This window comes from Nasonia vitripennis, chromosome 4 (genome assembly GCF_009193385.2).
Source record: "Nasonia vitripennis strain AsymCx chromosome 4, Nvit_psr_1.1, whole genome shotgun sequence".
NCBI lineage: Eukaryota > Metazoa > Arthropoda > Insecta > Hymenoptera > Pteromalidae > Nasonia > Nasonia vitripennis.
In genome coordinates this window covers 25001282-25024625 of record NC_045760.1, presented here as the reverse complement: position 1 = coordinate 25024625, position 23344 = coordinate 25001282, and the positions used below count along the sequence as shown (strand labels likewise).

Below are 23344 nucleotides of genomic sequence, written 5' to 3'. Positions count from 1 at the left end.
TGCGCACAAAATTAAGAGAACTTTTGCTACTTGGGTTTCAGCGTAGAAACTACTCGTATTTCTCGACGGATTCTGGGTTTCATTTCTACCGAGTCGCTAAGGAACGGGCCAGAACTTATCGGCCATTTGCTACCAGGGATGGTAAAATATTTTGCTATGCATATAGTTTTCCTCACTTCGTAAACGAACATTAAGCAAACGATTTATTAGCCCATGAAGGTAAGATCCTTCGAATTTTCGATACAATAAAATCTCTGGAATAAGCAGTGCGCACGACGAAAACGACGAAATAATTAGCGCGGATTTCGTCCCCTCGACAGTCAGGGAAATACTGCACATTAAAAGTTCATACCAGGCCTACAGCTATTTAGAAAAGGTCGAGGGGACCGCCTAATCCCCCGTAAAGCCCTTAACCTGCGACGCAGTATAACGATGTAGTTTACTGTTTTGACCTGCTGAAATGCGGGGGGTCTAAATTGCACTGGATTTCCGAATTTTCGATGCGTTTCAAATTGCTTCGGTCGTATTGCTCGGATCTTTCGAGGATAGATACTCAATGGCTTCAGAGAAGGAAATCTTAAATTAAAAAAATTTAGTATTGCCGATAGTTTGTTATATTTTGACACTGAAATAGAGATCGAAAACTAGTACTGAAGTCATGGCCAGTAGTAGTAAGTGCGAGAACCCTTTGTTTTGATGCTGCCATTGTACTAATTCTGATTCACAAATTAATCACTGATTCGCTTTTATTAATTGTATTTCGACGACCGAGGAGTGATTCATTTTCGAGTTTTCTATTTTGTCGTGAACTAATTTTCCAATAAGAGCTCGTTTAATAAATTGGAATAAAAATCTTAATCGCGTCGCGACAGGATTTTCAATTAAATGTAGATTAATAAATAACGCCGGAAAAGTAATTGCGAAAAATGGCATTTTCTCACGATCGCTAAAGTATAAAGTATCAATTTATTGGCAAAGGCGACGAAGTAATTTCAATAACAGCATCATAAATCTCAACGGAATTGTATCCGTATCGGGAATGATGCAAAACCAAATGCAGTTTACATTTATTTCTCGGAACAATCGATAAATTAGGAAATTTCTCCGAAGAAAATCAAAACAATCCTTCGTCAATCAAATCTCGCCATATTCTCATCGGCTATACGTTATATCCTCAAACACAAGCGTATCGTTGTTTTCGCCTCAGCGAAATATTTTCGCGCTATATTTTACCAAAACAAATAAGAAACGGAAAAAAACTCGTGCTTAGGGCGAGAAACTCAGCCGAGAAGACGATGATGCAAACGACGGCGAGAATTACGTCGTCAACGCACAATCAGTGAAAATGCACTTCCTACGGGAATTTCGTAATGCGTAATCGTGTAGGCGTCACAGATCCAAACACACACACATACATATCAGTTGTCCAAACAGTCCGTCATAGAGCTTTTGAAATTTAGTCTGCGATCGAAGCTCATGCATAACAAACGATATAGGATCTTCTCGTTGACTCAAGATCATCCGATTGTGCACATGCGCTCTAAAACTATTGTATTTTCAAGAGGATTAGCCGCGAGAGATTATTTTTTCATTCTTCATACGCGAGAGAGATTACTTTTCTATTGTATGTCGAAGGTGATCTTACGTAAGGAATAGATAGCCGTACGAGATAAGAACGAGTTTTAAAACTATATCGAGATTAAAAAGCTCGAATTTTTAATCGCGAAGAAATTAATTTGACGTTAGATATAGGCGACACTTTTTTCCCCGTATCTCGAAGCCTTAAATCAATTAGAATCGACACGTCCCTGGTAGAAAATTAACGGTTCGAATTTGCTAAGACCTTTAGACTTAGGTAACTGTTTTAACAGTTGCCAAGCTAAAATTTAACAAAAAATGTGGCTTAGGAACCGCTAAGTTTCCAAGATGTCTGACGGAGGCTAATTTGAGGTTACGAGGTTAGGATAACCACCAGCTAAATGAATCAATTTAATTTTATTAATATTTCAATTTTTTACATTTAATATAGTCCTATTCTACTATCTGAACAAGGTTTGTATGATACGCATGCACTGCACTTCATTTCACTTGACCGTACCAAGTCATGAACTGTTATTTCATAATGTCATGCTGTCTGATCAAATAAAATAAATATAAATTGTTTGTATTAGCAAACTAAATAGTGCAAAATGCCTTATTCAACAAGACTAAACTAAAAAAGAACCCATTCAAATATTCATTGTGGTTTCGAGTACATAAGATAAGAATTTCACAAAATCAGTCAATTAAAGTAATAACACAATAAATATTATTGATGTGCACTCTTTTTGAAAATTCCAAGTGCTGATTAATAAGTTCAAGCAATCTTTATTGTATTATTACTTTAATTGACTATTTTGAGATTTTGGTCAAAAATCACAGATGCCAAGAAAAATGTGAAATTCTTACCTTATGTACTCGAAACCACAATGAATATTTGAATGGGTTCTTTTTTAATTTAGTCTTGTTGAACAAGGCATTTTGCACTATTTAGTTTGCTAATACAAACAATATCTATTTATTTTATTTGATCAGACAGCATGACATTATGAAATAACAGTTCATGACTTGGTACGGTCAAGTGAAATGAAGTGCAGTGCATGCGTATCATACAAACCTTGTTCAGATAGTAGAATAGGACTATATTAAATGTAAAAAATTGAAATATTAATAAAATTAAATTGATTCATTTAGCTGGTGGTTATCCTAACCTCTTAACCTATCTAGATACAACTTAAATATATTATCTAAAAATTGTTACATGTCCTTTGCATATCCTAACCTTTTTTCAATTATACTCAACCATATAGGTAAATTTATATTTATTAATAAAAGTTTTAACCTGACAATTGTATACGTATGGCTAGTAAACTGAATTTAAACAAATTAACTGCAAGGAGCTGTGCATAAGCTTCTATTACAGTAAGCGGTTATTTAGCGGTTTTCTAAGCGGTTCATTGACGTTATTGGTTAAATAAGCCATTGCTAAGCCATTGAACCGTTGACATTTCTACCAGGGGTCCACGTCCTAAATTTCAAGTTGAACAAACTCAAGTTGCTACTGAAAAATCTCACAGATACCTATCTTTCACGCGACTCTTGTCGATAGTCAAACCGATTCAACGTGAATCGACGTGCAGTACACATAGGGAAAAAATATCGAAGCTCATTTACGTCGATAAGTGCAACTGCACAAGCCCCCAACGATCCGAAAGGCAGAGCCGATCAATGCGACGATAGCATACGCATCCGGTCTCGAAACAAGCGTTCGATAAGATATACACAAGCATCAGGTAGACGATGCATGCAGCCAATGACACGCGAGTTTTCTGCAACGAGCCCCGCTTTTTCTTCTTCTCTTGAGTTCGTTGGCGCGCGTCTAGATACGAATTTGAATTTCCCGCTCGAACGCTCAGACGATCGATCAACGAGCGAAGTGCTCGCATTGTTTTTATTTATAAGGATTTTCTCCTTACATTAACTGACACATTCGATATTACGATAAAGCGCATCAGCTTCAACTCATACACGCATAGCGACAGACAATGTTTGCGGATCTACTACAAGCGTCTTCTTTTTTCACGGATCGTCGGCGTGTCTCGCGTCTTTGTCCGGTTCGCTTTTTGTATTGGCTGAGCTGCACAGATTAGATTGGAATTCCTCGCGATCGATGGACGAATCGTCCGTGAGCTCGCCTGTACGTGTAAGCGTGCGAGATATGGATGTGTGCGTTCGCTGGCGTTTAAAAGTGCAGTTGATCGATCTATGATGAATCGGTCGCGCGCGCGCGCTCTTTTATGTTTGCTCTTTTAAGCCGATGCGTAAATCTGTATGCGTAGGAGAGAAAGATAGAGAGAGAGAGAGAGAGAGAGGAGAGAGAGAGAGAGAGAGAGAGAGAGAGAGAGAGAGAGTAGCCTGAAGAGATAAGGACTTTTGCGCTCTGGGTTCTCGGAATCGGATGTTAATTGTTGGACGGATTATGGGATTTTGAGAATTTTCGCTTCGAGTAAAAAGTCGATAGAGAGTAAAGACTGGAAGAAAATTAAATCAAAATGATAGATTATTTTAACATCGAAAAGTTATTATTGGCAGCACATCGAGTTACGTTGAGATTAGATCGGTATCGGACTTTCGTTCGAAAATTTAATGTCGAGTCCTCGCGCTCGAACAGACGCGATCCGATCAAATCTTCTTTCTAATAGTTCTTTTGGGTTATGGAATGACAGATTTCCTGTTTCCTCTGAAAAACAAATCACAGAATTGTTATTTAGAGTACAAACTTTACCTGGAAATAAACCGCTATCTATTTCGACTCATAACGATGGAAATACCTGCTCGGAGCAAGTGCTGTTGATTCATCTTACCCATAATCCCATAATTACAAAATTTCGAAAAATAAGTACACGAGTAAAATAGTATAATTACCGATCTAAAATTACTATTTCATCGAGAGAGGCACTTCAATGCCAGTCGTAAAAATGTACCCGTTGAAAAATAAGTGGCCCATATCTGATGACCCGATCGTCTCTATAAAACTGGATCGCGATCTTAACGCGATTTTTCCTCGAAAACTCTAGAGCAGCGTTTAACACGCACTGATAATCGCGTTTAGCCAAATAGACCAGCGGATGTGCCGCTCAGTCTCCCTCTCGATGGTATAGTCATTCACGCGTGAATTGTACTTACAAAATTGTAATTGAATTACGTATTTTAATCAATATTTTTCTATTGGGCTACTGCGTTTTAAGCTATTTATCGAAAGTATAGACAGACAATAAAAAAATACACATAATCGTAATCTACTAGCTATCGTAGTTTCAATCTAAAAAAAATTACATGAACGTATAGTTATTAAATTCAAAATGGATTCCCCCGATAAATAAGAGACAATAAAAGAATACACACTTATCGATCAGAATTATTTTCTTCGAACTATAAAAAGCGTCATTTATTTTATTTTATTTTATGTATTATTATCATAATGCAACGCTACAACATCAAATTTGTAACAATTCGACACTCCAAAAGTAGTCTCGATTTTGACCAGGATAAACCGTTGGATGATTATCGAATCACACGCACACACATCGTAGATCTCACGATCGCAGATTATTTCGTCTTAGGTCAAGAATAGTTATCTCAACATCTCGTCAGCCTCAAAATGCAAAATTAAAAAAACCACGACGGTGAAGAAATCAACGAGCAAAAAGTACGCAGGGCTGAAAATAACGGAAACCGAAAAATCCTCGCAAGTACAGCCCACAGCCACCCCACCCCCCCCCCCCCCCCACCACTGCACAAAAGTCCGACACGAGCCGCCGAGTAAGTACCTCACAGACACTCAGGCATCGTAATCTCTCCGCTGTAGGCGTAACCCACACTCTCTCATCCGCACCGACGCGTACTTAGCGGCGTCGTTCGTCCGACGAGCGATCAGTTCGTATTCGCCTCTCCAGAGCGACGCATCTGGTAAATACACCGGCTTGTATACACCCAGTATACAAATTCAGTTGCGCGCAGTGTGTTATTATCCGCGTATCCCAGAGTTCGACTCTCGCAAAGGACGAACGTTATCGTAGATTTATCCAACGACAACGCAGATCTCAACAGGACGATTAATAATTCCGATTATTAAGACAGTCGATAGTGCGAGAAGTTATTATTGCCTGAGCAATAATATCGAAGCTGTACGACAGTGCGACGAGGAATCGACAAGCGCAGATCGGCTGCAAAAGAGAAAAAACGAGAGAGACAGCACCGGGAAATCGGCAGCTTTTGCATCCAAATCTCGCCACTTATGAAGGATCCTCGCTCTCTGGTCCAGGTAGCTGCGGAGCTGGCCGTAAAGCTGGCTAGACGCGACCTGTTGGGCACAGGAGCAGCCGGAATCATCAGGAGACCGGTACCGTCGATGGACCGAGCGCTCACCCACCAGCTGCAGAGGTTGTACGCGGCAGCCGCGCGATTCGTCCACTGCCTCCCTTAAACTCCGGACGTCGCTGTGCAAAAGGACATAGTACAGCCTATACTATCCTTTGGCCTACATCTGGTGTCGAGATTCGAGAGTGCTAGTGAAGGACCGACACGAGGAGAGAGATTCAAAGAAGACACAAAGAGACACATCGACGACCCTGTCGTTAGTTTTTTTTTTTTTTTCGGCGTCGAGGAAATTAAATTTTCGTACACTTACATCGACGCATAGCTTAGTATAATAGTAGTTGACAAGTTAGAGGGACGATTTCTCAACGGATGGATATCGAGCCGAGAGAGTTGGAGGCCAGCGTGATCATGATCACCAGCGGCAAAACTCTCAGCTGCTCGTGCGCCAACGAGTTCAGTGTCGAGCGCAAGAAGTTCTCCATCAAGACCCGCAGGATATTCCAGAAGATCAGCAAGTGGTTCCAGGAACTCTGCCAGAAGTTCCACAGGAAATGTAAGGAAAATTTCAACGACGAAAATTCATCGCAGCGATAGAGCGATAGTAGCGATGCGATAGAGTTTGCGATTTTATAATATTTGATAGGTTTTGAATTTTTTTTCTCGAACTCGTAACTAGCTTCGAATCCCTCATAATTTCGCAATTTTTTAACACAAAGCATGAATAATCAAACGCCTGATTTCGATTTCAGCACCACCTCGGCTGCAGGCACTGAGGAACCGCGAGAACGCGGGCAACTGCTCCGGTGCCGCCGGCGCGGCGATTCGCGCCTATGCGCTGCAACTCGCCGCCGACAAGACGACCACCTTCTCGCAGAACATCGAGAACTTCATCCAGTGCACCAAGGAGGGCAAGGAGGCCTCGCCTCACGTTGTCATGCGCAACATGCGCCAGTTCATGTCCGGCATGAAGAACTACTTGGTGAGTGCATGACTCCGTTAAAAAAAAAAATTATACAGGATCTCGTGTTGAAACAAGATCGATTTTCTGATTAAATTTCTCTCCGTTCCAAAGGTCAAGCACGGCGAGCGCGAGTTCGAGAAGGAAGTGGAGAAGGAACGACTGAAGCTCAAGGCCAACGAGTTTCTTAACCTCGACGCGATACTCGAGGGCGTGATGATGTGCCTGGTGGTGAGGCCACTCCGCGAACACGTCTACAGACTCTTTGTCGAGCACTACGCAGCCAACGGCTCCATCCAGACACTCGCCGACAGTATCCAGCTTGCCCAGCCCAAACACATTCAGGATCTCGGCGTTCGAGTAAGTTATCTTGTCGGCTCCATCGCGCATATTCAGTCGTGCAGATGTACCGTTCGATAGACGCACGTAGAACGATAAGCGAGCGCTTATAGGCGATGACATAAGAAGGACAAATTCCTCGTATGATAAGTCTGTAACGTAGCTAATGGTTTAATGTCTCTCCCTCTCTCTCTCTCTCTTGCAGCCAAAAATCATTCCACCGACGGACGCGAGCTTGGACCGCATCCTAAAGTACATCGAGCGACTGCAGAAGGCCGACTCGCCACTCGAGAAGCTGGAGAACCTCCTGGCTGCTATCTCTGCCATTTTCAATTCGGTGAGTCCATCCCCCTCGATCGCTGTCGGCTTATCGGAAATCTTTTCGCCCGCTCGTAAATCACCGCGAGCACGCGTAGGAAACAACAAAATGTCTGTTATTTACAATTATCTTATCGAAGCATCGGATGGAGAAAGCCAGTTGTTTTAATTCTGCTCGAATTCCTCGTTGAGTATATAAGCGACTTTGTGGGAAAATAAAATAACGATGTTTCACTTGCAGGTAAAGCATGCGAATTCAGGCAGACCAGTGACCTTGGGAGCTGACGATCTGCTGCCGCTTCTCGTCTGGGTCTTGGTACGAGGCAAAGTCGTCGACGCGGAAATCGAGGCCGAGTACATGTGGGGCCTGTTGCACCCCTCGCTGCTCACTGGCGAGGGTGGCTACTACCTCACGACCTTGTCCAGCGCCGTGCACGTCTTGAAGACTTTCAAGTCTAGTCAAGGGACCATGTCAACCGTGAACGTCAGTATCTCCGTGACAATAATATAAACTATACGTGTGGACTATATAAACTAATTTTTTCTTCGCCATTCCAGCAGGGATGCGGAACGCCGGACTGCTCGTCGGTCCTTCGCGTCCTGGTACCGGACGAGCTGCATGGTTCCCTCAATACCAGAACACTGCCAGTCCGACCGAACATGAATACCCGCGACGTTTGTCGGATTCTCGCGCACAAAATACGATGCACCAACCCGCAGGACTACGGCCTCTTCAAGCTGGTCCAGGGAGAAGGTAAGCGAGCGTTTCTCTCTCTCCTCTGCTTCGATGACGATTTTAGTTTTGCTGTACTAACGACGCAATTTTTGCTTTCCAGAAACGCTTCTCGGAGACCACGAGTGTCCTCAGGAGCTGTCGCACTGCCTGTTCGCGTTCAAGCGGATCGACGCGAAAATCGCTTGGCCCAAGACCACCGGCAGCTCGAACGCCGGCAGCAGCGCAACGAGCAACAACATCGGCGCCTCCTGATCGGCCGTTCTTCCGCGGCGCGCCGCGAAGATCCTGTCTATAAATCTGTATTAATTATATAGAGACTAAGATGGAGGTGGACACGTGGAAAAGTTATTGATAAGATGCGCGAGAATCCGTCGGCAGTGGGTATGAAGAATGTCGCTCCCCTGCCGTACTGATATTATGTTATAATTATTATATATAAATATATTAGACGATATAAACCAAACAAAAGTATATAAAATTAAAAAAAACAAAGGCCTTTCTTACTTCCTCCGACTTCATTTCTCCAGAACCGAGAACGGCTTTGTGTATTGAACGGGAGGCTCGCGGTGAATTTTATTGTTTCGAATAAAGTATGACTTATACTGTACCGGTCTGATTTTGATTGATTTTGTAGAATTATTATGAAAATTAAAATCCTCAAATATGTGATTTTTAAGCTGATATTTTCAATACATAAAATTGACTTGTCATCGTTACCTTATGTACTCAATATTAATGAAAGAAATCTCGAATTTCTTTTTTCATGTGTTTCAAGTCTAAAAATGTATAACTATCGAGAAGTAACTGTTCAATTTCGTACATGTGAATTATATCCTACCTTCAAAGAATTAAACTTTTTAAGGACGCAAATTGATCAAGTATTAGACGTGTGATAATGCGAGAACATATTGGTGTTCAATTAATAAGCCTCAACCTGTGTCTTTTCAAGACTTGCCTAAAGCTTTTTCTATGTCGTTTTATCGCGACAAATTTTAACAAAAAACACGAGGAGAATCACGATAATCACTTTCACGCGCATACAATTAGATAAAGATGAAATAAACCGATTTTTATATGGGAATAATCCCGTCGCGTGGACTTGCGAATGTGTTTCGGGAGATATTATTTTGAAAAAAGTCCTATACTAGCAATAAACGGTATTTTCGCAAGATAAAATTATAATGACGGCAGTTATGACTTTTATTTTACATCTCATCATTTTAGTCGCTAAGGTTTAGTAATCGCATTGTTCGTTTTTCAATAAAATATATTTCTGTATAAAATACGTAAAAATAATGTATACAGATTTCGTAAAATCATTAAAAATTATCAATTGTAGCAAAAGAAATCCCATATTTTAAGCTACTTACACTAAGTCGTAATAAATAAGGAAAACATAATCAAGTAATATTCTTCGATGTTTGTACTACCGATTTTCTAATATACTGTACTTCAAATATTTGTTCGGTATACTTTTGTTTAATACAAAATTTATACCAAAAACGTAATGCTTTCTTTCGAAAATTCTTCGCGCGCATTGATTTTTCAATAACAATAACAAACATTTCAGCGATTCTAATATGCAGTGTTGTCTGACAATCATTTAACCCATAGTAAATCGTTAGAGTATAAAATATGGCAGTTTCTGATTCTACTGCAAAACAATTGATTCTCACACGAGTAGAGAATCATCTTTCGTACGAGTGTCGAACATAATTTTTCAACGTTACGAGCATAAGGTCTGATTTTGTGTTCACTTTGGTGTGCGTAAAACTAGTACTTTAAGCAAAAATTGTTGAAAAGATTATGTAATGTCTAGTTTATACAGTATGTAAAATACAAAAAAAATCAATGATAACATTAAAATTATATGGACATTAAGATTTTAATTTGTGCATCATCATTTACAACAGTAGAATCATTTAAAGGAATCTCTTGTGTAGATTTATCATTGACTTTCTTGTAGAAAATTTTTTAACATAATTAAAAATATTTTATCCAAAAATTAAGCACTGTGTGGAAATTGTACGACGATGGTGTGCGTTTAAAAGTTGTTAAAAAATGGCGTTGTTAATTAACGGCGGTTTTTAACGCCATGCCATAAAGAACAACTTATGACACGCGTATCGAACATTATTCTATATCATTGACTAGCATAAATCCGCTTCCACACTGACACGTGGTATTCGATAGCTGTTCAATACTTATGACATGGATAGGCGTGACATAAATGCGGATTTATACCACGCAGTGCTATATAAATTATTACACAAGTATATGATTGAACAACTAACGAAATTTGACAGGCAATTGTATGCAGTGATCATTTGCTGTTTTCCTTTTAACATTTACATTTCTATTGCTGCATAAAATCTTTGTAATATCCTAGTCAAGTGGTAAATACAGCAATATCTACTACATTGTGAAATACTTTCTGTAATGCAATAAAAACGTAATTTAATTATTGTAACAGTGTATTATTTTCATCGTCAAATTATTCGTGTAATGTCATTGATATTTTTGTTTGAAAAAACTTGCATGTAAGAAAATATTTAATAATAAAAATTTTTGTACAATCTCTAATATATTACTTTAAATATCCTGTTGTATTCCTAATCTTCCTCAATTATTATTTCTCTTAAATTTTATTTTCATAACTAAAACTTTGCGATAGATTTTGTTTCGAATGAAAGATTTTTTCAATATATATCTTAAAAACTTTATAGGTTACACGTGATCTTTTAACGTTTAATCAAGGTTTATTCAAAACATATTATCGGCTAAAACTTAAAATAATATTGCCACAAAATTCGATGAAATAATTCAGAATGTTTGGAGATTTTAATATAGCACCAAATAACTGATTCAAAATAATATCGATCTGTATAAAAGATAATGATAAAAAATAATTTTGAGAAGATTTTCTACCTTTGCTTAGTTAAGAGAACTCAACTATTTTAAACAAATTTCGATGATAGAAAACTATTGATAAAAGGCAGTGTCTGAGTTGCTAAATTTTTCTTAACTAACAGCTTTAAACTAGAAAAAAATTTCCATCAATAATGTTAGAAACACTTGGCACTTATTTAAATAAAATGTTTACACTTTTAATTACAACTTTAAAATCAATATTTTGATAAACTATGAATGCCTTGAAAATAGCGTAAACACAAAGGATAACTGTACAAAATATTGTGAATGCGCATGGAACTTCTGATATTTAAAGTATTTTGATTGAAATTTTACAAACATTGTGATATCAAGCATCTAATGGTCAAATTAGTTAAAAATTTACAATAATCTTTGATTATTAATGAGGTTTAGAATATAAAAAGTTCTTGAATTTCCAGAATGTCTTAGGAAGAATTATAGATTTAAGTGCTGATAAATAAATAAATTATTCAAAATATTATTTCACGCATTTTATTATCGTACAATACGAAGCTTAAAATTATAAAACAATACAAATGTAACAATGAATAAAAACTTAACACTTATACACATACAAAATAGAAAGATAGTATAATTATCTCAGGGGATTTTCAAATGTTGACAGTACTATTTACATATAACTAAATATTACCTAAATCTAGCCTTATTCTAACATAAAATCCTTAAAAAATATATTTATAAACATAACACATAATTACAGCTGTCGGAAATATAAGTAATAAATTAAAAATCACATCTTATTAACTAATCCTAGATATTTTATAGTAAAAAGATGGATATCTCAGGTGATTTTCAAACATTGATATATCAGAATGCATTTTAACATAAAAAACAAGATATTCATCTTATCGTTTTTACAAAAATCTCTTCCCTAAATCACATATAAATGAGAAGACGAGAATACCGGTTATTTTAAATATTGGCAACTGCAATATACTACATTTATAAATTTTGGAGATACAATAAACCGAAACAATATAACTATAGGTAAATTGTAAACGTTGAGACGATACAAGCTGTCTTGACTTCTGATTCTGCTTGTGCCAGCTGCTATCCGGAATCTTCATCAATTATAATCTATAAAATAAAAAAAAACAATCAATATCTCAATGTATGCACATGTTAGTACAAATTAATGTCATAATGTATCAAATGTAAAAACTTATAATTTTTTGCCAGAATCGATCCATCGACATTAAAAATTAATTTTAGCTACTTGATAATAAATATGTAAGAGAATATCCTTTGTGTAATTTAAATTTTCTTGTTGAATATTTTACATGAAAGAAACCAACTTCATAAACTAATAACATGTTTCTGCTATTACCCTTTACATATGTATCGAACATCTATATATTTTGATTAAATTTTGTTTAAAACCTTAGATTGAATTATATTAGTAGTTAGCTTAAGATTATGTTAAAGTTATCAATAACTTTATCAATAGTTGAAAATCCCCTGAGACCATTATACTATCTCTTTATTATGCTCAATTTTAATATAATATTAAATAAAATATTACATTATTAACTTATTATTGTGTATAGGCATATTATTTTTATAAATAAATTATTAATAGTAATCAAATTTGATAAACTATTAAAAGCAGACAGCACATCTGTACATAGAGTACTGTACAAAACAGTTAAGGTTTAATTAAATTAATTTTTTTTTTTAATTTAATGGCTAATTAATTCAATATAATTTAATTTTGTTAGTTAATTTAGTTTGATTATTCCAGCAACGCCGGAAACGAAGAAAGTTGTAAAAGTTGAAACGCAAGATGCCGAACACGAAGAACATTCGAGAATAAAAAAGAAGCTAAAGAAAATTATAAAGTAAAAGAGAAGATTGAAATTCAAGTAGATGAAATGGAGAAGAAAGAATTTGCTATACCGGTGTTTGATAAAGAGGATTACAGCATGCAGAAGAAGAAAATTACGATGTTCTTAAAATTAAAAAGGGTCATGAACTGATAACTAGACAAAAAGTCGCAACGAAAGATAAAGAGCCAACTGAGGGAAAGTTAACCCCTTGGTCAACTCTCTTAATACCCCCAAAAGTTTAAATATTGCAATTAAGTACAATTGCTGTAATTTAGTTACAGTTAAGTAAACTTCTTTAAGGAACCTCCCCTGAGATTATTATACTTTCCTTGTAGAAAGTCAGTTAAATTTAAGTAAACTTCTTTTAAGAACCTCCCCTGAGATTGTTATACTATCTTTTACGAAAGTAAGTTAAAATTAAGTAAACTTCTTTGAAGAACCTCCCCTGAGATTTTTATACTTTTTTTTATGAAATTTATTTAAAGTTGAGTAAACTTCTTTTAAGAACCTCCCCTGAGATTTTTATACTTTCTTTTACGAAAGTAAGTTAAAATTAAGTAAACTTCTTTGAAGAACCTCCCCTGAGATTATTATACTTTCTTTTATATAATTGATTTAAAGTTAAGTAAACTTCTTTTAAGAACCTCCCCTGAGATTTTTATACTTTCTTGTACGAAAGTAAGTTAAAATTAAGTAAACTTCTTTGAAGAACCTCCTCTGAGATTATTATACTTTCTTTGTAGAAAGTCAGTTAAAGTTAAGTAAACTTCTTCTAAGAACCTCTCCTGAGATTTTTAAACTTTCTTTTACGAAAGTAAGTTAAAATTAAGTAAACTTCTTTGAAGAACCTCCCCTGAGATTATTATATTTTTTTTTATGAAATTTATTTAAAGTTGATTAAACTTCTTTGAAGAATGTACTATGAGATTATTATACTTTTTCATAGAAAGTCAAAACTTGCTATCCTTAAAATACGTTGATGTGCTTCGTAAATACTTTATAAGATTATAACAAAAATTATTGTTGTAATATTGAGTAAATATTATAATCTCGATTCATGATCAAAATAGCACTTGTCGCGCCATCTATTGATCGACGACGATTTTGTGCAACGAGACGAGCTCACGCAATACAAGAGCGACCACCCCGCGCATGCCTCGCGTCTACGCTCTAAGCGCTGATTATACTGTACACGCTGTTCTCCCTTTCTGCTGTTAGACTCCGATGTGAGCGGACGTATTAACCGAGGCTATTGCCGACACACAATTATTTACCTCAATATATATTATTAGTATTATTAACCTCAGTGTTATTATTTATCCACTATTCCAACAATTATAAATCAAAACATTAATGTTTCTGTAAATGCGCAAAATCTTGACAAGTATTTATTCTAAATCTATCTTCTTTTATTAAACATGAAGCGAAAGGACCTATTTAAACTGCTTTGCATAAGTTACATGTAAACATTTTTTTACAATGATAATCTAAGTATTTATTTGACGTACATTATCTTAATAGTATACATTTTTAAACATTATGAGTAAAAAGTAAAGAACTAAATGCGGTTTAGAATATTTGTAATATACAATTCCAAAGTGATTACTCATACTTTATGCTGTTAATCAATTAGCTTACAGCAATATCTAAATTTCGAAAAACTGTTCCAAATGACTAAATCAAATGTAACATTTGTTCCTATTTTCTATTAATTTAAGGTCCAGAACGTTTTGGTATATTCTAATATGATATTTTATTAATCTAATTTGAAAAATCGACTACAAAAACAATCGTCCAGAATGTAAAAATCTCAGTTGCATAAGAATACTCTAAACATTGCAATTCATAAAAGCTGTTATTTAGATTCATTAATTTTTGTTATTGAGTATGTGAAAGTTGGAACATAACTGCTTAGTTGGTTATCTTTGAGAGATTGCTTGTTACATTTTCTAACTATCCACAATCCTCAATTCGAAAGCTTCTTCATGAGCAGCGCAATAATAGATTATACATCTGCGAATACTTGCGGCTTATTTCTGGGAACATACGTATATGATAACAGAATACGATGCCCAATTTTATGATTTGGTAAAAATAAAATATCCTCTAGCAAGACAGATAAATGTCGAGCATTGTTCGGGAATAAACAACTTGCGTTCACAAACATTATTCCCAAAATATTTATATGAGTCGACGTGTGCATCTGTATTGGTTCTCAATATTAATATCTTGATTCAACTTGGTTGAAGATCTTTTAGTATAGCCAGCAAAACTTGCATATACTTATGAGTTGTCTGAAATATAATAGCTGATAGATGATCTATTACAATAAATGCATGTCTTGTAATCAGCATCTTGCCTTATTGCTGTTGACGCCGTAATTTCCATGACAAATTCCAGGCAGGGTGCAGTTATTTCAATTACTATTCATTTTCAAAAAAAAATTTAATGAATTAAACCCAATAGTTTTTATGAACTGCTTGAATTTAATGTAATGAATGAATATGTTGAATTAATCAAGAGTTTAACATTATGGACAATTGTATATCTTATAACAAATTTGCTTTTTCGCTTATATACAGATTTTAGATCTTAAATAAATATATACACTAAAATGTTTGATTGAATATTTTAACTTAAGCTGTCCTAACAAAACTTATCATACTTCATATAATATATCAACCGTTCATTTTAATCTTAACTCAATGGTCACTTTACTAATATTTTACGAAATTCAAATCGTAAAACTTACTCCTTTCTTAATTTTTTCTTTGATTTTTTTTAATTATATTCTTTTTATAGTTTATGTACTGTTTCACTATTCGTTTCTTTTTGTCTTATTTTGAAGGTCATTTTTTTAGAAATATTTTCATTTTTTATTACACTTCAAATTTTTGTAGGAGTAAAATCATAATACGACGCGTTAACATTTGACAATTATATCAAAGTATTTCTTCACTTTCACTTTATATAAAAAAGAAAGATTTATAAAGTAACAAAAAAATTGTTTTTAACGTGTGAATAATACCACTAAAAATGACTTAAATACTTTGATTTACATAGTATGAAGTTTACATATTCTGCATAGGCATAAATACGAATTTTGATCGTATTATTTTCACAGATTGAAATTCGATTGTGTGAATTTAACATAAATAGACATTAAACAATACATACTTTAACATAATCGATAAACGGTATTAATGTAACTTTTGCAAATAATAAAATAAATAGGTGAACTATTATTTGATTGAACTCTATTAAATTCAATAATAACGTATAAAAATAACTCTTTTTTATTATTTTAACGCATTTAATAGCAGCAGTTAATGTCGATAGTTTAATATAGGTTTGCAATACTGATTTACTAAACTTCGAGCAACCAACGTATTTTATAGGTTATGTTGAACCAATTTTAACCTGTTCTTTTGTCGCTAATTTAACGCATTTACGAGCTTTTTAGAATTTTATTTTAAAATCCAAGTCAACGATTTATATTAAAGGGTAATAGCGTCCACAATATTTTTTATAATTATAATAGTAATTCAAGTTACTTATCTGGCATTTAGTCTGGAGCTCTTAGAAGTCAGCAGCGAAAAATTACTTGCAGCATTTCCACTTCAAGTAAGTTCAACCATTTAGAAGTATACGAAGAAACACACTGCTTTCGCAATTTCCGAACGGACGACTGGACCATTGTGAAATTTCTATATAAAAAAATTGAACTAATTCACTTTGCCTTGTTAAAAAAGATGTTTTACATGACAAAAAAATTTTAAATTAACTTCTTACCTCTTATGAACTGTTGTTTGTTCACGTTGAATTATTGATGCCAGGAAGTTAAATTTTGAAGTGGATTCAGAAGCGTGCTGACCACGAGGACGGCTGGTGGTAGAGTAATGGCGACGGTTGTTGTGCGTCTTTGCTGCGTAGCTTTCTTCTCTCGCGCATACAGCCCAACCGTCGAATTCCCCTCTCCATCTGCACGACGATCTCGGGTTTGAATATTATCCCTACCTCCACGCTCTATACTTGACGGCGTCCCATAAGTTCTTTCTTTCTCCCTTCTCCTCCTTCGGGCTTCCCGCCAATTCAACACCAAAGTAACCGTCAAATTTTGAGCAAAACATGCCATGGGAAAATTCCAGATTGAATCGTGCAATGGCTGAAACAAAAATATTATTATTTTTTAATAAATTAGAAATCATAAATGATTATGATAAATATTTACGTTTTAACGGATACAAATATATATATATATATATATATATATATATATATATATATATATATATATATATATATATATATATATATATATATATATATATATGTATATAACAATAATATAAAGCAGAAAACAAAAAATAAAATATTCGCTATAATCACTTATGCAATATTTCTAATGCTCAATGAGAATTGCGGTGAGAATTGCTGATTGACGGATTGGTTCTTACAGATAGTCAGCGAAGTTTCGCATCACAGCACGGAAATCGATTATGCGTTTTGCTTTATAAAGCAATCTTTAATTTATAGGTATAATTGATTAGTTTATATCTAATTGTAATAAAGAAGCAACATTGATAAAAATATTTTTTTATTAATTATTCAATCAATATTTCTTCAAAGGCATTATAAATGTTTGTTAAATAGAGAGGAAACAGCAAACACGAATTCCAGATCTTCGGAAACGTATTTGATGTGACCTTGCTCAAACGCCCACCCACCCAAAAGTTTTAGAATTTCTTCGCAAAGACCGTTCAGATGGTCGGATAATACAATATAATAGAAAGTAGCATCTGCCAGGATTGTAGGCAGAAAGGAGCTTATGGCGAAAATCAGAGTTTAGTCCAGGTAGATACGCAGCAGTTTGGTTTGGTTCTATACGTGTATCCTAATTATTTATTGCAAGTTTTGGAAAATTCATAAAACTTTTCCGTTGTCTTTTTACTAATTAACGTGTTAATATGATAAACATGTGTAGCTTTTAGAGACTGCTACGATAGCAAGAAAAAAATTAATTTTATTTTGAACCATTTCACTCAATAAAATTCGCTATTGTCAAATGTAAATATCCTGCACTTAATTTATAGTTACTTACACTTCATAATTTAAGCACAGTCCAAGCGACGTACTCTCAATAAAAATGAACGTGTCGACTGGACAACGGCAATCACCCCCCTGTCACCCGAATATCCACGAAGCGTTACTTTCTCTCCCCATCCCTCTCTCTTTCGCCCAAGTTCAAAGTCGATGCTTACATACCTGACATCCTATCCATAGCTATTGCACATAAAAGAAGACGACTACCAAGCCTCTAGAGAAAGAAGAAGCGGCGGCAACTCGTTTCGCCCCTAGTGGTGGGGAAATCCCGGATCGTCTCTCGTTCTCCCTGCAGGGAAAAGGAGAGAGGGAGAGAGCGCGCGTGTAACATGGTGGAATTTGGTTGGAGTCCGAGCATGACTTAGCGATGAATAGCCATGCAGTTCGTTGTGCGTGAGCGACCCATAAACACTATCGGCCCTCCGGATGCTTCTGAGAGCAGCAAATTTTTGCGCAGTGTGCTCTAGACTTTGCTCAGTTTTTCGCTTTGATTTCTGGCTGTGACAACTGTGCATCAAAACGCGAGTGCATCATTCAGTTTTGAAAAACGTTAAGGATTGTTATTGTTGTTGTTTATACAAAGATGAAGATGAAGCGAACGAGTACTATAGTGTTCCTCGGCGTCGCGTGCTGCTGCCTTGCGCGCATTCAATTTGGTACGTTACACTTAAAATTTTACAATTATTTACAAACAACGGTGATCTTTAAAGAATGAAAATAAATTTAAAGAATTTAAAAATTGAAAGACGCACGTGTGTCTATGTTTGTATAGCATAGAAGTGACTTTAAAACGAGATATTCCAAAAACGATAAGACTCGGATAATATTACTTTTTTGGCGCGGTTTGAAAACGAAATTTTATTCACACCCCGAGAGATTCACGAATCGCGGCGCGAGAGCACGAAAATAACCGTTGCTTCCCCTTTTTTCCAGCGTCGTGCGACGAGAGCCCCGTTATAACCCACATTTCGAAGGAGAAAATCCAAGAGATCGGTGACGAGGTCGAATTTAACTGCACAGTGCAGAATCTCCAGGACTATCCTCTGCTCTGGATCAAGCTTCACAAAGACCGGCAAGACCGCTCGCCTCTGTCCAGCAACACAGCTCTTATTATCAGGGACAGCAGGTTTTCCGTGCACGTTGACAACGAGACTTCCACGAATTCGCTGAGGGTATGTATTTTTTATCGGCGGGTATTTCGCTGAGGATTTTATTCGAGGAATGCGTTTGCGTGATCTTATCGATTTTTTTTCAAACGTTATACACAACGCGATTCTTGTGCGACGCTATCAAGCAGCGCACTGAACCAATTCTTTATTCTTTGAAAGCAGAAACAATTACGTTACATCGACAATAACTGTTATTATCTGCCGTAAGATATTACCTAACGGTAGTTTCCAAACCCACGAACAATCTACGTACTTAAAAAAAAACATAACGACCGCAGCAAAACGAGGGTTTAATTTTTTTTCTCTTTGTTTCATTCGCTCACGAAGATCAAAGACCTGCAGGAGGCCGACACAGGCTTCTACCAGTGCCAGATCCTCATCTCGGTGGACAACAAAGTGACCGCCGAAGTGGAACTACAAATACGCCGACCACCGACCATCAGCTCGAACACGACGCGCTCGGTGAACGTGACCGAGGGCAAGCCGGTCGAGCTGCACTGCAACGCCGATGGCTTTCCTGTGCCACGCATATCCTGGAAAAGGGAAAATGACATTCTACTTCCGTCCGGTGGAGCCATTTACCAGTAAGTTTAACAATGAGATACGCCGCTTTTTTACTCTTTTGTTCGATCACCTTTCACCTTTCGATTGCTCACAAAAGGAATAGCGGTTATTCGTTAAATCGTGAACGCTAAGAACGCGTTATTTTTAAAGAAAAAAATTTTAATCAAATAACTAACTCCCGAATCTCTCTTACAGCGGCAGCGTGTTGAAGATCGAAAACATCCACCGGGACGACCGCGGCTTGTACCTGTGCATCGCGGAGAACGGAGTGGGCGAGGAAGCTCGTGCTAACGCCACGGTGCACGTGGCCTTTGCGCCGGTCGTAACGGCCATTCGACCAAGAGTCGGTCAAGCCCAGGGTTACACAGCCACGCTCGAATGCAAGGTCGAGGCTCACCCGAAGCCAGTTGTAAGTTGGCACAAAGCAGGCGCTGAGCTTAAGAAAGAAACAGCTAAAACCGACGACGACGATTTCGTAGACTCACTGCTGCGCTATTCTATTGGCGCCGCTGATTTCGGAGAGTATATTTGCCGAGCAGAGAATCAGTACGGAATTGCGGAGACTAAAGTCGAGCTGTTTGGTAAGTTATTGTTCTTGTTCTGCTTTATAGTGTTTTCGGTGAATCGGCTGGAAAGACGGTGTACAAGATCTGGGGCATTTATCCTTGAAGAAAGAATTCTAACCTATCTTTTGCGTGCAGCTTATATTATGTGATAAAAAAAAGTTCCAGTTTAAGGAGAGATGCTCTTATATTTTTTTCTAAAGATTTTTATTTTTTATATACTGTTTATTACGCATAAATATTTTAATGATTTTATAGAGTAAAGTTACCTCGATATGTGAATGTGCAATTTGTTTGATGTAGTGTTAAACGTTCAGAGATACATAAATAATACGCGTAGACCGTCGTCTAATTCGCTGAGGCATATATAAATGTAGAGTAAGATTGCGCTGTCTTGTAGTTCGAAAATTGATTGAATAATAAATAAAGATGCGCATTATATTTTACAGAAAAAGACCTCTTAGTACTTTTTAATTTAGTTTGAGCAATATCGATCTGTACCATCCATACCCGATTCATCGTACTTAAATTTTAAAGACCAAAGTCAACCGATTAAAACTCCGCTAATAATCGCCTTCTTTTTGCTTTCAGAAACTATCATACCAGTATGCGTGAATACCTGTGGTTAAAGAAGCTATTGTGCAACTGTAAATATACTCCATCTATAACGATACTCATAAGAACAGCGTCATTTCATCCATATTTTTACACTTCAACATCTAGACAGTAACTACTATAGTTGAAAAAATGCAATCCAACCATCTCAGAACGTCACTTTAAAGAATACAAAAATAAAATAAAATCAAAGACCAAACAAACTCATAAATTAATTACTCAGCCTTCTCTCTCCCTCTCCTTTATAGCTTTAACGAAACAGTCCGGCGGCAAGTGGCTCCGGCAATTGGCAGAGCAAGTATTTTTCTCCGCGTCAATTAACTTCTCTCGAGATCGCCGTGTCCCGCGGCTTCTCATGCACATATGAGAAACCCTGTGTATATACTGTAGTGTGTATACTTATATATACATAACATAAATGAGCGTTTAGCTGTAGCCCCCGGAATTCCATTCAAAGAGCGCGCCTCGGGAATATTATTTCTCTTTGGCGCGTCGGCGAATTACGCGTAATCGAGCGCGCGATCAACAGCTGCAAACCATTTGCTGAATGAAAGCGTCTTCTTATCCCACGCCGCGAGATGCGACTTTTACAATTTTCCTTCGTCATTCCAAATTGAACGCTTTGAGATACGGGCGAGGCCTGATTAGAGGATAGCGTTAAGAAATTTTGTTTTTCAAGTTAATTATCATGAGAATATTCGTGAACAAGTAAAACGTGTAGAGTTTAATTACAATATGTCATAGATGCTCCGTTTTAAAAACTTCTGTGCTTTAGTATGTATTGCGATATTATAATTGCGACGTCATCTAACACGCAAAAGCGCTATTGCATGATTTCTGGAAGTTGAAAATGCTTTTTTTTAAGTTTTAATCGCATATTGGCGTTTCTCCCTAGGAATTCAATTTCAGGTTACAGAGAGAATCACAAACAATTTTATAATCAAAAGGTAACTAGCTAGAGCCCAGATACAAATTATCAGAGCAGTATATCTATCCTAAAGCTACACTAATATTTCGAAATGACTTATGTGTACTTTACTCTCATATGAAATTCTATACCTCAAGAGGAACGATGAAAAAATAAAATTTGTTAATTAATTCTTTAAACCTTATATAAATGTTGAATAGTAGTCAAAACCAGAGTCATTGATAAAAATAAAATCTTTTCTTATGAGTTTTGATATTAATAATATGTTTGAATTATGATTGTCTAATACGCTTCTTTTTACTGCTTTGCTCTTCTCGAACAGAAAGAAAACAGTGACTTATCACAGATGTGGATGTATAACTATCAAAGTTTCTTTAGTTCTTTATATTATATCATTCTAACGATGATTGAAAAAAGTTTAACGTATGAAAACGGAATGCAGCCTAATTTAGTCGTGACATTACTTATATATTCACGAAAAGTAGGCTTTGTTTAACGACAAGTATTAAATGTTCGGAGGAAAAAACAAAAAATGCATGATGCAAAGCTCGAAGTACGAGTAATAAAATTCAATTAAAAAAAAAATTAAATAGATGTTTGGTTTAAAAATTGTCTGCGCTTAAAAAAACTAATATTAAAAAATCACGCTTGAACACTAGCGATTTTTTAAATTTCATCCACATTAATCTAAATTTTAAGACTTCGTATTTTTTTTTTTTTACATGGCATTTGGAACTCGAAAGTTCATCGCCTCATCTACGCAAGCCTTCCACGCTGCCCTATCATGTGTCAACCCCACCCAAGATGCACCTCTCCGATCGACACCCACCCGTCCTATTTCTACTAGATCCGCTTTTACGTTGTCCTCCCATCTACGTCTAGGTCTACCTAGAGGTCGCGTTACCATAGGCCTGCCCTTCATGACACGCGCTGCCGTACGGTCGTCTCCCATTCTCGCTACGTGCCCTGCCCATCCCAATCTGCGCGATTTTATTATTCTGTTAATATTTGGTGACGCGTACAGATTGTGTAACTCATCATTGTGTAGTCTCCTCCATTCCCCGGTTTCCTCATCTTTCTTCGGCCCGTATATTTTTCACAAGACTTTATTTTCAAACACCCGTACAGTACCACCGGCAGTATTATTGTCCTGTATATTCTTATTTTAACGTTTTTAGACAACAGCCTCGACTTAAGTAAATTACTCACGGCGTAGAAGCAAGCATTACCCGAATGGAGTCTCTTATTTATTTCGACATTAATCTCGTTTTTATCATTTATGGTCGTACCCAGATACCTGAATTCGCTAACCTTTTCAAAAGTAAAATTCCCAACTCTGAGATCTTCCTCCCCT

At 36.3% G+C, this 23344-nt stretch overlaps 2 protein-coding genes across 5 annotated transcripts in view; both read left to right on the top strand.

The window, feature by feature from the left end:
- The window catches only part of LOC100119687 (protein sprint), a 59860-nt gene extending 50914 nt beyond the window's left edge, over window positions 1-8946 (top strand). For 3 of the 4 annotated variants that reach the window (XM_031930284.1, XM_001603368.5, XM_031930283.1), the window contains 6 exons: window positions 6669-6898; window positions 6992-7237; window positions 7422-7553; window positions 7776-8018; window positions 8093-8288; window positions 8371-8946. In XM_031930284.1, coding sequence (XP_031786144.1) covers window positions 6669-6898; window positions 6992-7237; window positions 7422-7553; window positions 7776-8018; window positions 8093-8288; window positions 8371-8522 — 1199 coding nt within the window. In that variant the 3' untranslated portion in view covers window positions 8523-8946. The remainder of the gene's footprint in view (window positions 1-6668; window positions 6899-6991; window positions 7238-7421; window positions 7554-7775; window positions 8019-8092; window positions 8289-8370) is intronic. The other variant, XM_016986988.2, reaches the window with a different exon arrangement.
- A 9235-nt stretch (window positions 8947-18181) lies between these two features.
- On the top strand, window positions 18182-21265 carry LOC100118902 (lachesin). Its single transcript, XM_001599690.5, has 5 exons — window positions 18182-18807; window positions 19085-19323; window positions 19648-19904; window positions 20080-20465; window positions 21039-21265. Exons 1-5 carry the CDS (start codon window positions 18735-18737, stop codon window positions 21074-21076), a joined length of 993 nt encoding a protein of 330 aa, XP_001599740.1. The 5' UTR covers window positions 18182-18734; the 3' UTR covers window positions 21077-21265.
- Window positions 21266-23344: the final 2079 nt, after the last annotated feature.